The 18089-nt window shown below is 40.4% G+C and overlaps 1 protein-coding gene across 2 annotated transcripts; it reads left to right on the top strand.

Moving 5' to 3' along the window:
• Positions 1–3899: 3899 nt before the first annotated feature.
• pla2g15 (phospholipase A2, group XV) lies at positions 3900–17606 on the top strand. Of its 2 annotated transcripts, XM_034085451.2 has the most exons (8): positions 4170–4310; positions 6249–6298; positions 6752–6905; positions 9440–9558; positions 9714–9812; positions 11029–11253; positions 14910–15022; positions 15436–17606. In XM_034085451.2, the coding sequence occupies exons 1-8, from the start codon at positions 4261–4263 to the stop codon at positions 15835–15837; spliced, it is 1212 nt and encodes a 403-aa protein (XP_033941342.1). In that variant the 5' UTR covers positions 4170–4260; the 3' UTR covers positions 15838–17606. The 2 variants fall into 2 exon arrangements, with proteins under 2 accessions (XP_033941341.1, XP_033941342.1); XM_034085450.2 differs by lacking the exon at positions 6249–6298 and having other exon boundaries at positions 3900–4310.
• Positions 17607–18089: the final 483 nt, after the last annotated feature.

Raw genomic sequence — 18089 nt, 5'->3', positions numbered from 1 at the left:
TTATGAGCGTTGTGGTTCAACGGTTCAACCGATCTCAAGCACTTTCTGAAGCAGTCACGTGGTATCGACAGGCAGCGAGGCTTCGTTTGTCATCGATGACGTCACTGGCCCAAAACGATACAAGCCTCGATACATGCTTCACAAAAAGCTTCGGGGATTACTCGACACACGCTCCGAAGCCTCGGCGCAATACGTAACATCACTACACTTTACTTTGTTGTAAGAAACAACATGCTCCCGGCCCATTCATTGCAAACGCTCCGGAGGCACGTTTATTCACAAATAACCCTCTCTGGACAATACTAAATTGTGGAATAGTTTGGCCATTAAAATGCTTTTTCATTCGATTTCTGGCGAGAAGTGTATATTGTACTCTTAGAATCCACGTCCAGTCGATGTGTAGGATCTATAGTTTGATAGATATTACGAAGATGATTTGAGGTCTCGCCAGGATAACATGTATGCAGCTTCCATGTAAAGTTAGCGTGGGTGAAAACAGTTTTTCTGGTCTCGAAGTTTTCATAATAAAACCGGATATATTCCCCTTACTGTCAAATACACAGTGATATCTGCATTACTCATCCACTAAAAAACATCAGTTTATCCTTGTTAATTACACAATATTGATTGGTTTAAATTGTGGACAATGCTTCTGTGTTTTTAACCTTCGATTCAGAGAAACAAATAGTTTTTTCGGAGTTAAGACACTACAGTTTCCGAAGACACTGGACTACCCAGAATCCCCAGGTATCATTTGGGACTACAACATCGGCCTTGCCGTGATTAGTCATCAAGCCCTGTGATTGGATGTTGGAGTGGCAGTGCGACAAGGTTACGCTGAGCGTCACAGCTCTATAAAATGGAATGGAACCACGGCAGACTTTCCAAAACTGGAATTAGACGGGTCCAGCCCCCGGCTCCATCCCCCCCCCCCCCCCCCCCCCAGAACTACACATGATGGCTATTGTGTGTTTCGCAACATTTTCTATGGCACGTCTCTTTATAAGACGTTTTCGTATTTCCCACAATTAGAAGTTGCCAGTATTAAACTGTGTACACCCTGGAGGTTTAGGGGATACGAAACACAGTGGTGTTATCAAATTTAAAACATATAATTAATTAATGGGTGAATTAATATACCCTCATGACACCTAAGGTCAGAAGAGCTTTATTTAATAGCTGGTCTTATGTCTGTGACCCCTCCTGTTGTTCATTGATAAGCCTGAAACATGCACTTGTCAAGGTTCAGAGGCACATTTTGCAAATATGGCAGTAGCCATCGATCATCTTAAGATAAGATAAGATATACTTTATTGATCCCAAGTTGGGAAATGTTTTTGTTACAGCAGCATACTACTTTGTTCTACTCCACTACAATTCAGAGGTTAACCTGGTATTTTTACTCCACTACATTTATTTAAGTTACTTTGCAGATTCTGATTAATGATGTGAAATATAAACAACCTTTAAATCAGACTTTAGTTACACCTGAGTCAAATTCAGGGAAGGTGATTGTCAAGTGCCAAAATAAACTATGCAATATATTGGACGTTAAGTATGTTGTCAGACTTCATATTTATCTGTGGATAACCCCAACGTGTTTTTCTTATTCAAAAGAAGACCTTAACTTAAAGTATTCTTTAATGTTTAAATAAAGCCTTATTAGTTTGTCTGTTTTGCACATCCTCCTGTTAATATCTTTGGACGTCCTGCACTAAACTGTTTTATTGTAGAGATCACTACAGTATCTTCTTGATATTTTATATTCTATATTTCTATCATGCCTTCTACTTTCCTCTAATTTTGTATGTAGGCTACTCTTAATATTTAAATGTTTTCATCAAATAAAACTTCAACAAACACAAAAACATTCAATAACGTGCTTTAACCACTAGGCGGTGCGGGTCAAAAAACCAGTGGTGTAGTTAATAAAACATAATAATATCAAACATAATAAGACTATTAACTTTATTGTGAAATCAATTACTAACAAATAACTGCTAACAGAGCACTTATATACTAATAAAGGACTGGCTTATCTATAGCCAGTTGAGTAGCACTTGAAATGTTTGGCTCTATGAAACCTGATGTACTTATATGATTCTGTTTTCTTCAAGGTTGTATCTTCCTGGTCGAATGTACTTATTGTAAGTTGCTTTGGATAAAAGCGTCAGCTAAATGCAATGTAATGTAATGTAAAAAACAGAACGGTAAAGGAAAATACAGTTTCAGTCTCTCGATTTGAAGCTTATGCATTGTACCATGAACCTGTAACAGTCAACTGCATGAGGAGTTGGAAAGGTAGTAAATAATATCTTTAAAAACTACAAAAAAAATCCCTTTCTATCAGCTGTGTACCGTTATGGTGTAAATACAGCCTACCTACCAATTGGATCAAATATAAAAGTCAGCCGAATTAGTGTTGATACTGCAAGGAGACGTATTGTGTGAAAATAAATAGAAGATGTTGTTTAATTGCTAATTTATTTATGATCCATGTCACGTAATCAGTTTTGGCAGGGCTCTATAAATAAATATCTACGGCAGATATGTAATATTTAATGCAGACAAACTGTGTATTACAATGCCGTTATGTGATGACTTCCAAAGAAAAAAGCAAGAACACTCGGAATAAAGTATTATTTTATTTAAAAAAAATCTCCAACGAGTTACGCAGGTGCTTCCAGTCTACATATCCATCGTAAATGCACCTTCAGCTCCTGGGCTGGGGAAATGTCTGCACATTTTGCAGAAAAGCACGTCCCTACTCCCTACTTGCGCTGTACTCCACCCAGGGAAAATCTCCATACCACCTCGATGAGAAGCACCTTGCTTTCAGATAATTTGGAGTGCAACAACCAGTTTTTACCGTAAATGAGTTCGGTTCAGAGGATAAAACACATACAACATTAATTCAACTCGATATTTGTTCACTTGAATTTCACTTTGAATGCATGGATATTCTCAATTGGTGAATACATTTTTTTATAATAATAATAAAAAAATTAATTAAAAAAATTACACCAAAGCTTTCTCAGGGTGGGCCAATGAGTAAACTTGGTGGGCCTGGGGATACACATAATATCAGAGCCGTCCCTCCAGGCCGATCATGCAGGCTGTATGGGGCCTCACATTGTGCAGGGGGCCTAGCGCAGGGGGCCTCGCACAGGGGGCCTCGGCTTATGAGCTCGGCTTGTGCGCAGTTCTCAGCGCAGTTCTCCGTGCAATTTGCACATTTCATGGTGATGCTCAGCCTCTCCCCTTAACTCCTAACAGTCATCATCATCATGTCAACCACAACACAGAGAAATACTGATAGAAATGTGTGTGTAGTTGTTGATACATTGCAGACAGAGGGAACTATATTTGAATACAGATTTAAGAAATATCAGTTTTTGAGCATGTAATAAGCATGTTTTGTCTTGACTATATTATAATAAAGTAACATAGTATTTATATAATTGAATTGATTATGATTATTAGTAGAAGTAGTTTATTTGCATTAATTATATTTAAAAAAAATTGAGGCTAGTATTTGGCAGGAAATGCAGACGTATTCACCTGTAAACGCATACTGAACGACATACATGCACATTTACCTCACTGTATAACAAAGTAACTGTGTCGATAATAATAATAAACAGGAATTATATTTGCAAAGTACTTTGTTTCCAAAAAAATAGTTTTTACTCCTGTCGGTTGGGGGGGGGGGGGGTGTCTCATCTCACAATGTCGCTTGGGGCCCCAAGTTGGCCAGGGACGGCCCTGCATACTATACGGAGATGCTGTATGAGAAGCCAATGTGATTTTGGAAAATTGCACAATTTAAATATATTCTAGTAGACCTCAACAATGGAATTATGATCAGTAGAAATGGCCATGACATGGGATCTTTAAGACAATTGTCACACTTTATCTCGCTTTGCGTCTGTTCGACTACATCTGCGGTCGATTACTTTTGCCTTGATAGCTGAAAGTCGTGTTGCTGGGTGCATTGCTCTGTAATCTTTACCTCGTGATCACTACCTTGTTTACTGTTCATCAATCAACGGTGAGGTACATCTGTTCAGAGAGCTTTAACAGCAAACCAGAGAGAATCCGCCAAAGACCGACACACACCGAAGAGCCATGACCGCCCGGCTATGAGACATCTGGAGCCATGGCGGCTTGGCACCGGATAACCGCCCTATCTTCGCTGCTCCAAGTCGGGTTGTTATTGTTGTTATTTTCGACTCGGAGCAGCGGGAGAACGCTAGAGAAATGTCTCGGTGGCAAATCGTGTCAGCCTCCGAGACCCCCCGTGGTCCTCAGTAAGTGTTTTCTTCATTGTTTTTACTCTTGTTACTGTCTGTTGCTTTATAATTGCAGCCCGGCAACCAGCACATCAACAGCTAGCTACCGTGGGTAATATTCAAGATGGGCCAAACTCCCCTCAATGTTTATCGTTTAAAGTTTACACCGCCTCTGACTCCCGTTCATCGGCTCTACAGCCAATTACATATTGTTGGGCTTTTTGTAAACCTTATAACGCTTCATATAAATCTCAGCAATGTTCAAATTAATATTCGGCTGGTATATAAATATCAAATGTGTGCATACGTCGATTACAAACTTTTTAACTGAAGTAAATGTTTGGCCTGTTGCTTCATTTTCATCTTCCAACAAAACGCCCAAACATTGGTCGTAGAGAACAGTGTGTACCACTGGTTACTTACATGTCAACATTAACCTGAAGAAATTCAATTTCAATCATTGAAGTTGGTGCCGAATAGAAAAACAAGTTCCGAAAATGTATTTGGTCATCGCTTGTTGAGGATTTAATAGGACTGTCAAGGAATGTATTTAAATTTGTATATTTGTGAAAGTAGTCTGGCTCGGTACTGTCAGGGAATGTATTTCGGAGAGCCCTTATTACCACACTAATGTGCACATATTTACAAGATTAGTTAACATTTAACCCGTTTTTATTTGCATACATAATGCAGGTTGTTCTCCTCTTCAATGTGATAGTGTGTTTGTTTACAGGCAGAGCAGTGATCATATGACTTGAGTTATTCATGCAGCCAATCATGTGTCCAGATTACAGAGGAAGGCTCTATCTAACTTTGTCCTAAAATACACTTGTATGCCTTTTTATTTAAATTTCAATCTATAATCCATGCTTAGAGATATAACATTACCCCTAAACAGTTTACATATCTGCAATTTCTCCTCTTACACAACTCCTTTTTGAAAGGTTCTTGGGTTTAGAGCAATCTTATCATTGTTTCCAACCACAGCCTCTGTCTGTCCTCATGAGTGTGTCATAAGAGCCTTTATAGCTGCTCGACCTACAGTGATCTGTTGCAGTTTGTTTGCTAAGAATGTGGTTATATACTTGTGAGAAAAGGTGTCTTGAAATAATTCTTACTTAACCTCATGTTGATGCTATTACAAACCAAGTTTCTGCAGATTGTATAACATTGTTTAAGTGGTATAACACACATCAATAGAGAATGGAAAAACACTTCTCAAATTAGTGCAATTTATAACATTCATAGACAAAAGCCTTTGTGCGGTTTTTGTAAGTTTGTCACATTAACAACCTGAAGGTTTTTTTTCTTTCCGATTTCCAGTCCACTTTGTAGAAGTGGTCAATATTTATCATGCTAGACCAAATTTGAACCTTTCTGATAAATGAACACTGACTCGAACTCACCCCATATACCACTTTCTTAATGTCAAATGTAAGCCCAGTAATCAGGAACATCATACTGTTTTTCTTAAAGCACTGAAACAAATGACACATTTATTGCTTAACATGCTGCACAACCTTTTTTCCAAATGTGACCAAATAGAGAGAATACATCTTCTTAGTTTCATTCTTTCAATGATGGATGCTACTGGGCATTCATCATTGAGAACTGGCCCAATACATGACTTTACAGCTTGGGATTGTTAACATCACTTCCTTAATGTTCCAGTGGGAGAAATGTGGCTTGCAGCAGAGCTAAGATGAACAATGGCAGGACACATATACAAGTACAACAATAAAGTATATTAAAAGAAATGTGAATGTTTTAAGATAGGATTGAACAGGATAATGTGATACAGTGCCAAATATAAGCAAAAGGTGCATGGGTGGAAAGTAGTTATTACCTTTTAAATCTGCATGTTTTTAAAAGCTACCTCTCTTGTCTTAATTCAAGTCTTGCTAAAAACAAGTCGAATTGCCATCAGAATGTATTATAATTTAAATCTATCCACAGTCCACATGTCATCTTGGACAATCTTGCAGTGGAAGCACAGTTACAGAAAGGTGGCTAATCGCTAATGTTTTTTTTTTGCGAACATGACTCTTTGCTAATTGCTAATGTGGCTCTTTTCTAATGTTACTCTTTGATAATGTGAGTCTTTGATCATTTGATTAATTAGGCTAAATGCTGGTTTATCTCTTAACTGCTTTTTTGAAAATGTACTAATCTGGCTCATTGCTAATGTCACTTTTGCTAATAAGGCCAATTGCTAGTGCAACACTGGAAATGTGACTTTTTCCTTGCTAATGTGGCTAATTGCTAGTTTGGCCCTTTCTGAATGTGGCTAATTGCTAATGTAGCTCTTTGCTAATGTTACTCTTTGCTAATGTAGCTAATTGCACATATGGCTTTGCTTATGTGACTCTTTGCTAATGTGGCTAATTTGACACTTTTGAGCCTAATTGCTACTGTGAGTCTTTACTACGGCAACTCATCGCTAATGTTGCTCATTGCAGTTCCGGGGGATTTGGGAAACCAGTTGGAGGCAAAGCTGGATAAACCCAGTGTGGTCCATTACATCTGCTATAAGAAGACGGACTTCTTCACTTTGTGGCTCAACCTGGAGCTGCTGATCCCTGTAGCCATTGACTGTTGGATTGACAACATAAGGTACGCCATGGGTTTCTATGTGCACATAAAGTACTGTTTGTCCGTCAGGAACTCACCAAGATGTTCTCTCGTAACGTTTGTTTGTCATGTTTGCCATCAGAACAACAGAGAAATATGATGTTTGTTTTCCTGCCTCTATTTTATTTTGTGTGAAGAGATCACTAATATTACATTTTAGAATTATTGAATGTTATTTTTCTGCACTAAGGTGACCCTAAAATGTTTCACCGATGCTGTTTATGTGGGAATACAAACAAAAAAACATTCTGTGGGGCACATTCCAAAAGTGCAAATCCCTGGAGGGGTTGTCAACAGGACAGAGATGGGGTACCTGGGTTCAATGACCTCTGCATGAACAGTTATCAACCTGCATTGGAAACACAGACCTTTGAACCCCCATTAATCAACAAGGTACAGAGGAAGAGTTAGCATTCCTTACATGTGTCCATCCCCACTCAACTGAAAGAGTTACAGGTCACACATTCAGCCATTCAACTGATCAGATCTTACAAAACCTATTAGAGCAGATTATTAGATAGCTTAAATGGTGTTCAACTGGGATAACATCCTGTAATTCTGAGAAGATATATGTTTTACTATTGTTATTTAGACCTAAGAAACTACAAAATCTCCTTCTTAAAAACATTGTTGTGCTTATTTTCAATAATATTGAATTGTTGCTCTGCTCCCTAATAATACAATGTGCTTTTATTTATCCAGGCTGAAATGAGCTAAATAAATGATAAACATTCAACCGCAGCTAACGGATTGGTTATCTTGACCAACGTTGTGAAATGAGGGCAACCTGAGAAGACATCTTGTGCAACTGGCTGATCCTTTGACTGGCTGCCATGGCAGTTTAGCAGATGCACAATAGTTCATGTAAAGCTCAGGCTTCTCCTTAGAGTTAGGGAAACACACACCAGGAATTAGATTGTATGATTTTGTTGTTGTTGCAAATACAGTTGAATTGTAAACTGTTTTTTAAATAATTGAGCTATAATTAAAACATTTCATTGTGAAATATTTCAATATAAGTGCACTTATGATGGGAGTACATTCAATACATGTTAGTGTTTTTAGGTTCAATCTTGAAAAGTCTTGCTCATAATCCTGTTAACAAATAATACTTTGGGCATAAAGCTATCTTGGGTAATGACGCTTGCAGGATCATGCTAAAAGTATTAGTATAAAGAGTATTCTTATTAGTAGTAAGTAGAGACGAGCTATTCATGCAGCAACCTGCCTCGGTGGTGAAGTCACTCATTATCCATCCAAAGAGTTCTGACATTACCGGTCACACCAGAACTGAAATCCAAATATAAATGAAACCATAATGTGCTAACGGGTTGTGTAACTCCTATAACTATTCTGGGTCTTTTTTCCTGGGATTTTTATATTATTTATCATTTTATTTATTTAAGTTTTGAAAATTGCAGTTCCCATAATATACATTGTTGGCCGAAGAGCCTTTATGGATGTAAATAAGAAGTTTAATGTTGAGTCAGACAATGTTGACATTGGATTATTTTCATACCGAAGAAAAAATATGAATGTGACAATATTCTTCGGCAAATTCTGCAGGCATTGGATCCCTGGAACGTGTAAGGTTTCTAAAACATGTGACTATGATTTGACTGATTTATGGCTGAAGTTAATGGCGAGGCAAATTGCAGCTCACTTCATTCCCATGAGACATGAGTCATTCTACGGGTTTATTCATGTCGAGTTGCGTGCCGTGAGGCTAAATGGAACTCTGAGTCAGTGGACGATGTTTAGTTCAATAACATAAATCCACTCTGGCCAATTTAACTGAACTAAGAGCTTCAACCTACCATATTTTTAAACCTATCAAAATGTCAGTCTCAGGCTTTTCTGCCATCAGCCGGGCTCCTCCTCCCCTCTTGCCAGTGTGTCCTTGCCGTAACCAACACAACCACTAAGCTTTATTAGAATTATTGTGCGATTACATCCATAATACAAAGTAAAACCACTTTTAGCTATTAGAAAAAATGTTGGCAACACTAACAAGGACACAATACATATTGTTTTTCAAGACTTTGTTTTATATGCCAATATTTGCCAGGAAACCGTACCTGGTGGCAGACAGAATTGCAAAGTGATAATATGACCTTTATGGAACCAATCAGAATGCAGATGGTCTCATTATTCTATAGCCATCACATTGTGCGATCAATATTACTTTATGATACTTAGTGAAGGAAAAATGTCTCTATATCCTCTTTGAATTTGCTATTAAATAAATTAACCAAAATGCAGTTTATGGGCCTATTAATTAATCAGAGTTTTATAGCTTCAAACAAATCTAGATTTCATTGTGCGACACTTCGTTTTACACATCCTCTTTCACATGATGAATCATCGGTTTGCGAGTGATTCAAGGATGTGGGTGATTATAAATGGGAAGTGTATCCGGGCCTTGTAGTAAGATGTATCTGTGAGTGTAAATGCATTTGGTTTACCAAAGAAGCAAAATTGACGTGTGTGTGTGTGTGTGTGTGTGTGTGTGGTAGGCTTATCTACAACAGTACCACACACAGCAGCTCGTCCCCCCCGGGTGTGGAAATCCATGTCCCTGGATTCGGACAGACGTATTCTTTGGAGTATCTGGACCCCAGTAAACGTAGTGTGGGTGAGTAAAAGGTCCAAACCCGTTCTTTGGAGAAGTGGGGACCAAGCAAAATGTCCTTGCCTTTTAATGGGTCCTTACTAGGGTAGAAAAACAAGAATGAAATGTGTCAGGGATTTTTTTTGTTCCTAATATTTGTCTTTGTGTGTTTCTCCTAGGCATTTATTTCTTCACTATAGTGCAGGCGATGGTAGAGTGGGGCTACACCAGAGATGATGATGTCAGAGGAGCGCCCTATGATTGGAGGAAAGCCCCCAGTAAGCCACCATGCACAAACTTACATTAAAGGTCCCATGTCATGTTTTGCTTGTGTGTTATGAAGGTTTTTATGCATGTAAACGGTCTGCAGAGTCAAAACCCTCAAAGTACACCCTGTAGCGAGTAAAACTCTAACACAGAAAATACCTCCCCAAAACGCCTCGTTGGAGATACGTCATTGTCCATTTGATTCTTCCGGGTACGCATGATGTCACGTGGCGTCCCCGGAACGAAATGGACCAATCCGTGGAGCCGTTACGTTACGTCCGCGGAGCCGTTACGTTAAGCCCCCGCTGATTGGTCCAAATGGACCAATCCACGGACTTCCTCACACACTCAGTGCAGGCAGCTCTGCTGATCTCTCCTTCCTGGCTGCTGCTGATAACAGACAGTTGTGATCGCGGCGAAATTCTCTCTGCAGACCCATTCTCACAGCGTCTATCAACCTTTTTCTTTCTCAATATCAAGCCACACTTATCGTTTTTACTTCGGCTGTGACTTTGTGTGTGCTCAGGGTGAGTTTGGATGTGTATCGCTAAACAAGGAAATCACACCTCCACGGAGCTCAGCGCGATTCACAATGTCCCGACTGGTCCCGACCAATCGGAACACACTGGGCTCACAGGGAGGGGGGGGGGGCAAGAGCTGCAACGAGCCGTTTAGTGGAGAGAGTGAATACACATACTTTACAGAGATGCTGTATGAGAAACAAATGTGAGTTTGGACAATTGAACAATATAAATCTATTCTAGTAGACCTCAACAATGGAATTATGATCAGTGGAAATGGCCACGACATGGAACCTTTAAAACCCTGGACCGTTACCCTAAATTATGAGCCTTCACTAGTAAAACCCAAATGACACTTCCTCATTCTTGTCTTTTAAAAAAATGATTTATTAAAACAATCATGAACTAATCTATAATTGGAGAACCTGTATGTGGTTTGTGTCCAGGTGGAAATCATGGCGGTTTTTAACATGTCTCTAGAGAGTTTAACAAAATATATATTATAAAACATATCATGAGGGAAATAAGATGTGAACACCATGGATGAGCAAACACAGAAAACACATTTCAGACAGCCACATACCCAAGGAACGAATAAGGGCTGCACAGTCAGGGCCGCCGCTTGCGAACAGGCAAGGCAGGCAACTGCTTGGGGCCCCGGACCAGTCATGTTTACTAATCTTCTTTGTGGTGTGTCCTTTCTCAGATGAAAATAAGGAGTATTTCCTGGCGCTGCAGAAGATGATTGAAGAGATGGCGGAGAAGGCAGGAGGGCCCGTGGTGCTCATTGCTCACAGCATGGGCAACATGTACACCCTTTACTTCCTCAACCAGCAGCCACAGGCCTGGAAGGATCGATACATCAAAGCATTCATCTCTCTGGGATCACCGTGGGCCGGGGTGGCCAAGACCCTCCGGGTGCTCATCTCTGGTAAGAGATAGAACTGCTTTGTGGAAACTGTTTTGCTTATGTAGGGGGTCTTATCTAATCGAACAACTTATGTTATGCGATCATTGCTGGACAGTAAAGACCCTCAAACGTTTACATATTTCTCATTGGAAGTTAATGAGTGCCGTTTAAAATGATTAGGAAACAGCCGTTGTTACTCTATAAATTTACTTTATAGTCGGACCCTGTTGCTTAAAGGACAGTTACAGTGGGGCAAAAACGTATTTAGTCAGCCACCAATTGTGCAAGTTCTCCCACTTAAAAAGATGAAAGAGGCCTGTAATTGTCATCCTAGGTATACCTAAACTATGAGAGACAGAATGGGAAGAAAAAAATCCAGAAAATCACTGGCTAGGCCACTCCAGGACTTTGAAATGCTTCTTACGAAGCCACTCCTTCGTTGCCCGGGCGGTGTGTTTGGGATCATTGTCATGCTGAAAGATCCAGCCACGTTTCATCTTCAATGCCCTTGCTGATGGAAGGAGGTTGTCACTCAAAATCTCACGATACATGGCCCCATTCATTCTTTCCTTTACACGGATCAGTCGTCCTGGTCCCTTTGCAGAAAAACAGCCCCAAAGCATGATGTTTCCACCCCCATGTTTCACAGTAGGTATGGTGTTCTTTGGATGCAACTCACCATTCTTTCTCCTCCAAACACGTCTAGTTGAGTTTTTACCAAAAAGTTCTATTTTGGTTTCATCTGACCATATGACATTCTCCCAATCCTCTTCTGGATCATCTAAATGCTCTATCAAACTTCAGACGGGCCTGGACATGTACTGGCTTAAAGAGCCTGTGACAGCATCCCAACAACTGTTGTGCAATGAAATATTGGGCTACTAGTAATCTCGAACCGTCAGTTTAAAAAAGAAAAAGCGATACCGTTCCGTTAAATATCAATAATTTCGAACATCGCTGGGAAATTCCTTGGACTCATTTTGAAGTTTTGGGGGAAGCCGGAAGTGACGTCAATGCGGGAACGCTTCGAGAGCCAAACACGGACAAAGTGTGTTGTCATGCGTAGAAATGGTGAATTACTGAGATTAGGCACGTTAATAACGTTTTAATGAAGTTGACTACAGTATATTCATATTTGTCAGTGCTTTCATGTCAATTCGGCGACATAAACATAAATGATCGTGGTGAAGATGATGATTACATTAGGATTAAAAATCGGGAGTGAGAGCTGCTGAATTTCCTCCCGTAGGATGTGATATAAAAACAAATCGATTATTTTTGTAGTTGTAAACTCAAGTGGATGAAACTACATTTATTAGTGCTTTCATGTCAATTCGGCGAACATATGAACACATTAAATGATGAGTGAGGATGATGATTAAAAATCGTTTGTTTGAGCCGGTCTGCATTTCCTGATGAGAAAACAAACCGATGCTTTTTGTAGTTGTAGTACACCAACATGGATTAAACGTGTGTTTTTTTTACCACAATGTTGGGGAAATTAATGGATAAAATGCACGGATTATTATTATTATTCCCACTCCGATCGGGACACTAGGTCCACCGTTTCCCCGCAGCGAGGCTCCCCCCGTTGACAGTTTACGTGGGCTGGGTGCAGTGGCGGACTGGCCATCGGGACGAATCCCGATGGGCCGGTACCGAAGTGGGCCGGTCGGATAAGTCACTAGCACATCCCCCATAGGCGGCGCGTGAGGCTCAGGTTTGAGAAGGCTAAATAACTTCTTTTACTTGACGCTGCCCGCCTCCGGTGTCTATAGAAAAGAGATTAACTCAGTGTGCGGAGTTTAAATCTCTCAAGTCATATTACAGGATAAAGAAAATACAGTTTAAACTGCCGTATGCAGAGAAGACGCCGACGTGTCGCACTTATCATTCATATTACATCATCAATCAGATCATCGATCATAATATATCATATATTTCCTTATCTGAGTCAGCTTCTCCAGCGTCATCTGGCCGTGCAACACTCACAGTGTCACAGACTGGATGCAGAAGTATTATTTAACACATTATGTTGACGAAACACTCGAGACAAATGTAATTAAAGTCAGATCCACTCGTGTCTTAGACGTGAACGCGCTCTCAGCTGGAGAGAGAAACCCTGGCTTGATTTACCGAGTTGATAACCAGCGTCGTAGGACCGCTTAGCGAGATCTCGTTTGTTAGTTTGTTGTTGTTAGTTTGTTACTCAAACATATCCAGGGTCTGTTGAACTGGCTTCGTAGTACAGGGCACAGGTGGCTAGCAGCGCTAATGTTAAAGACACACACATTATACATTATATTTGTATTTTACCAGGATGCAGTGACACAAATATTTACATATTTACATTTACTATCTACAGCACCCTGACATCCCCCACTCCCCCCGTTGACAATTTACTAGCGGTACCGAAGTGGGCCGGTCGAGAGTCCCGGGATGATTTTTGGTCCCATTCCACCACTGGCTACATGACCATATGATCGCCCATATTGACGCACCTCATTCCTAAACTTCTAACAGATACAACATAAACCGATTCTTCAGCCTCATATGAGCTCTCTGAGCTTGCTGCTGTGTGCGCCATCGTGCGTTTACATGCAGAAGCTGGGATCCTGGACGGTGCAGCTGGAGCGCTGTGCCCGCAATGACGTCACCCATCATTTGGCGGGACTTGAAGAATCCGCGAGAAGATCCAGAAAATGGTCAACATTGAAGGATTAATGGTTATCAAAGTACAAATATCCAAAATCAGTTCAGTAACGGTTTTCAAGGGGACAATATGTACTCAAATTGATGGGTTTGGATGATGGGGGAAAACCGTGTCACAGGCTCTTTAAGCACGTCTGGCACTGCAGGATTTGAGTCCCTGGCGGCGTAGTGTGTTACTGATGGTAGCCTTTGTTACTTTGGTCCCAGCTCTCTGCAGGTCATGGACTCGGTCCCCCCGTGCGGTTCTGGGATTTTTGCTCACGGTTCTTGTGATCATTTTGACCCCACGGGGTGAGATCTTGCGTGGAGCCCCAGATCAAGGGAGATTATCAGTGGTCTTGTATGTCTTCCATTTTCTAATAATTGCTCCCACAGTTGATTTCTTCACACCAAGCTGCTTACCTATTGCAGATGCAGTCTTCCCAGCCTGGTGCAGGTCTACAATTTAGTTTCTGGTGTCCTTTGACAGCTCTTTGGTCTTGGCCATAGTGGAGTTTGGAGTGTGACTGTTTGAGGTTGTGGACAGGTGTCTTTTATACTGATAACGAGTTCAAACAGGTGCCATTAATACAGTTAACGAGTGGAGGACAGAGGAGGCTCTTAAAGAAGAAGTTACAGGTCTGTGAGAGCCAGAAATCTTGTTTGTTTGTAGGTGACCAAATACTTATTTTACCGAGGAATTTACCAATTAATTCATTACAAATCCTACAATGTGATTTCCTGGATTATTTCCCCCCATTCTGTCTCTCATAGTTGAAGTGTACCTAGGATGAACATTACAGGCCTCTCTGATCTTTTTAAGTGGGAGAACTTGCACAATTGGTGGCTGACTAAATCATTTTTTGCCCCACTGTACATCAGCTCCTGTGTGTTGGTACATGTTTTTTAGGAAGCCACACAGTAAAACTCTCCTTTATGCTCAGTTTCACTTCTCTGTCACTGGTTTCTTTTCTCTGTTCCTGCAGGTGATAATAACCACATCCCGGTGATCAGCCCGCTGAAGATTCGATCCCAACAACGTTCTGCTGTCTCCACCTCCTGGCTGCTGCCCTACGCCCACTCCTGGGCCAAAGATCAGGTTGGGTTTTTGGCCACCTGTCTTGGCTTTCCGAGTTTTCAGTATAGCATTGGAAACTTCAAACCTTTATTTATAATTTAATGCTCACAGAAGTTAGAAACTTACTGGTGAATATGGTGAAGCACTTAGAAAATAAATTATCTGGCTTTATAGCTATGTGAAAAATAAATCGTAATAAATCATATTAATGGGGTATAAAAAACCCAAAAATATATAATATTTAAAGAAAGATTAAGCTGATTGCAAGACAGTGATATATAAAGGGGTCTTAGATATGTCCTCTTAATGTCATCCAAGTGCTTCCCCTTTATCAATTCATAGTGAAACACAAGGGCAAAATAATAGAGGTAATTATATAAATATACATGCATATACAATCTGAGCAACAGTTATGTTTCTCCATCCATCACCAGGTGTTGGTGCAGACCCCCACCACTAACTACACCGTGCTGGACTACCAGCGCCTCTACAAGGACATCAACTTCGAGGACGGCTGGATGATGCGACAGGACACAGAGCCGCTGGTGGCCGACCTCAGACCCCCCGGTGTGGCCGTCCACTGCCTGTACGGCAGCGGCATCCCCACGCAGGCCAGCTTCCAGTACACTGACAAGTTCCCCGACGTGGAGCCCACGGTGGTGATGAGCGACGGGGACGGGACGGTGAACCTGCAGAGCGCCAAGCAGTGTGGCCGGTGGGTGGGGAGGCAGAAACAGCCCGTGACGTTGAAGGAGCTCGACGGGAACGAGCATGTGGACATGCTGCTGAACTTCACCACCGTGGCTTACATCAAGGACGTGCTGTTCTCCCCATAATGCTGACAGGAAGTGACACGTCTCTCCGGACAGTGACTGCTAATGTATTCTTGTGTACACCACTATGCTTTAGAAAACATTGTTACATTTAAAAAAAAAAAAAATGATTTTAACTTAATTTTATATATTGAAAAATCTGAAAAGTTGACTAATGAAATGTATTGTCAACAAATTACACATAATTGTATTAGGTTAGTTGATATTAGGTTCAACATAAAGGTGGGGTAGGTAATTTTATAGAAACCAGCTCGAGTGCGCTAGAATTTGAAAAAATCTGCCACTTCCTCACAGAGCCCCTCCTCCAACACACACGAACGCGCACATGACCAATGAGGGCACGAGATCAGTTTGTGCACAGATGGAAGGCTGACAGGCAGGTAGGCCATCCAGTTATTTTAGCCGGGCCGGCTCAGATGATTGGTCGTACTTTTTACAGCGCCACGGCTTCCACAGATGACATTTTTTTTATGGATTTTTTGTGAAAGCACTTCAGATATTCATTGCTATCGGGATGTTAAGAGCATTCCATGGAATATAACAAAAAGTGTATCTCGAGCCAGTTTCTCAAACTTACCTACCCCACCTTTAATATTATTGCTTTTAAATAACCTAATACAATTATGTGTCATTTGTTGATAATACATTTAATTAGGGTCAACGTCTCAGTTATGTCAGCTTTAATTATACAATGTATGTTAATGTCAGGTTGTTTACTGTTAGGTAATCCTAAATACAATGGCTTTTATATTGTTATAAGCTTTTAAACCCAAGATTTTACCTACTAAATCTACAATAGGACGTGTATGTACAAGTCAACCAGGGATATACTGTATGTGCCACTTTCTTAGGTTATTAATCAAAGTCAGATGATTTATTCAAGTTGTGAAAGAGATTTCTGACTCGAATGTATTGTAAGGCTCAGCAGTAAAGCATATACAGCTTTTCTATAGTTCTAAGTCACATTTCAGTGAGAGACTATTTGGTGGCGTCAGTGTGTTGCAATTTGTGCATACTTTAACTGAAGGACTGGATCCACATCTGGGATATGGAAGTTGGTTTCAGTCTGGTTGAAGCCACTGAAAGGTCAAATAGCATGGTTGAACAGTTTTACACTTTAAAGTCCACTTACTGGCTTTTCTATGAGCTTTCAATCGCATCTCACAGTCTTAATTAAAAGTCAGCTACTTTTATCGAGTATTTAAAAATGAATATATATTTTTTGCCTTTAAATAGACCGTACATGCGAAGATAATCAAAAAGAAGCGAGATCGGATCAAATCCTGGGCTATTGATAATTTTTTTAAGAGTTTAAACGAATACATTCATTTCAAATTCTGCTCCTGATTTCTAAATGACCAAAAACAGAGAGGTAGGGAGAGGCTATTTGCTGGAGTCAGTGTGTTGCAATTTGTGCATACTTTAACCTGCTTTATTAAGCTCTTTCTCTTAACTTTGCATGTTCTGTACAGTATAAGTGGTTCTGCACATATGGTGTGCCTCCACGGACTGAATTTACACAGGCACAAATAAGGGACATATTCTGTTCAATTGGATATTTTATTTGCTGTTTGTCATTTGTAATTTTTCTCTTTTAAAAGTTCCAGTGCAGAGTTTTGTCCTTGTGGACCAGCAGTCAGTCTCTCTGGCCCCAGTGATTGTTCTGTGCCATGCGGGCCCCTGAGGGCCACACCACTGATACTCTGCTATGAACTCTCATAAATGTGTCAAACTTTTGTTGCCTTCTATATAGTAAAACATTTCAAATATCAGCTTGACTTTTCTTTTAGTGCTCTAGGACAGTAGTCAGAGAGAATTGTCATTTTAACTTTATTTAGTGACGACTTTTTCCCTTCATGTGTTCACGTCTGTTTGGGAACCACTATTGAGGTTTCAATACTGATAAAGTCCACAACTTCCCTTCATTGTGGCTTTCCACCCTTTGAATGTGAGGCTTCTCACACATGCGTCATGATTCTCGGAAAAACATGTCCGTGACATTCACCTTTCTGGACCCTGATCTATGGAAGCCTGTTTAAAAACTGTTATGACTCACTATCTCATTATCACTCACCATCTAATTATTTCGGCTTACTATCTCATGACTTACTTTCACATAATTATGACTTACTCATTATTATGAATTACTGGATACTTTTTTTTCTTTTCTGTGGCGCAAACGGGCGTCCATACTTATCACATCTCGTAGCATTAGCATCCCATGTGCAAAGAAGTAGAAACCAGTAGCAACTTTA

This window comes from Pseudochaenichthys georgianus, chromosome 6 (genome assembly GCF_902827115.2).
Source record: "Pseudochaenichthys georgianus chromosome 6, fPseGeo1.2, whole genome shotgun sequence".
NCBI classification, from domain to species: Eukaryota; Metazoa; Chordata; class Actinopteri; order Perciformes; family Channichthyidae; genus Pseudochaenichthys; species Pseudochaenichthys georgianus.
This window is presented reverse-complemented; position numbering and strand designations above follow the sequence as displayed.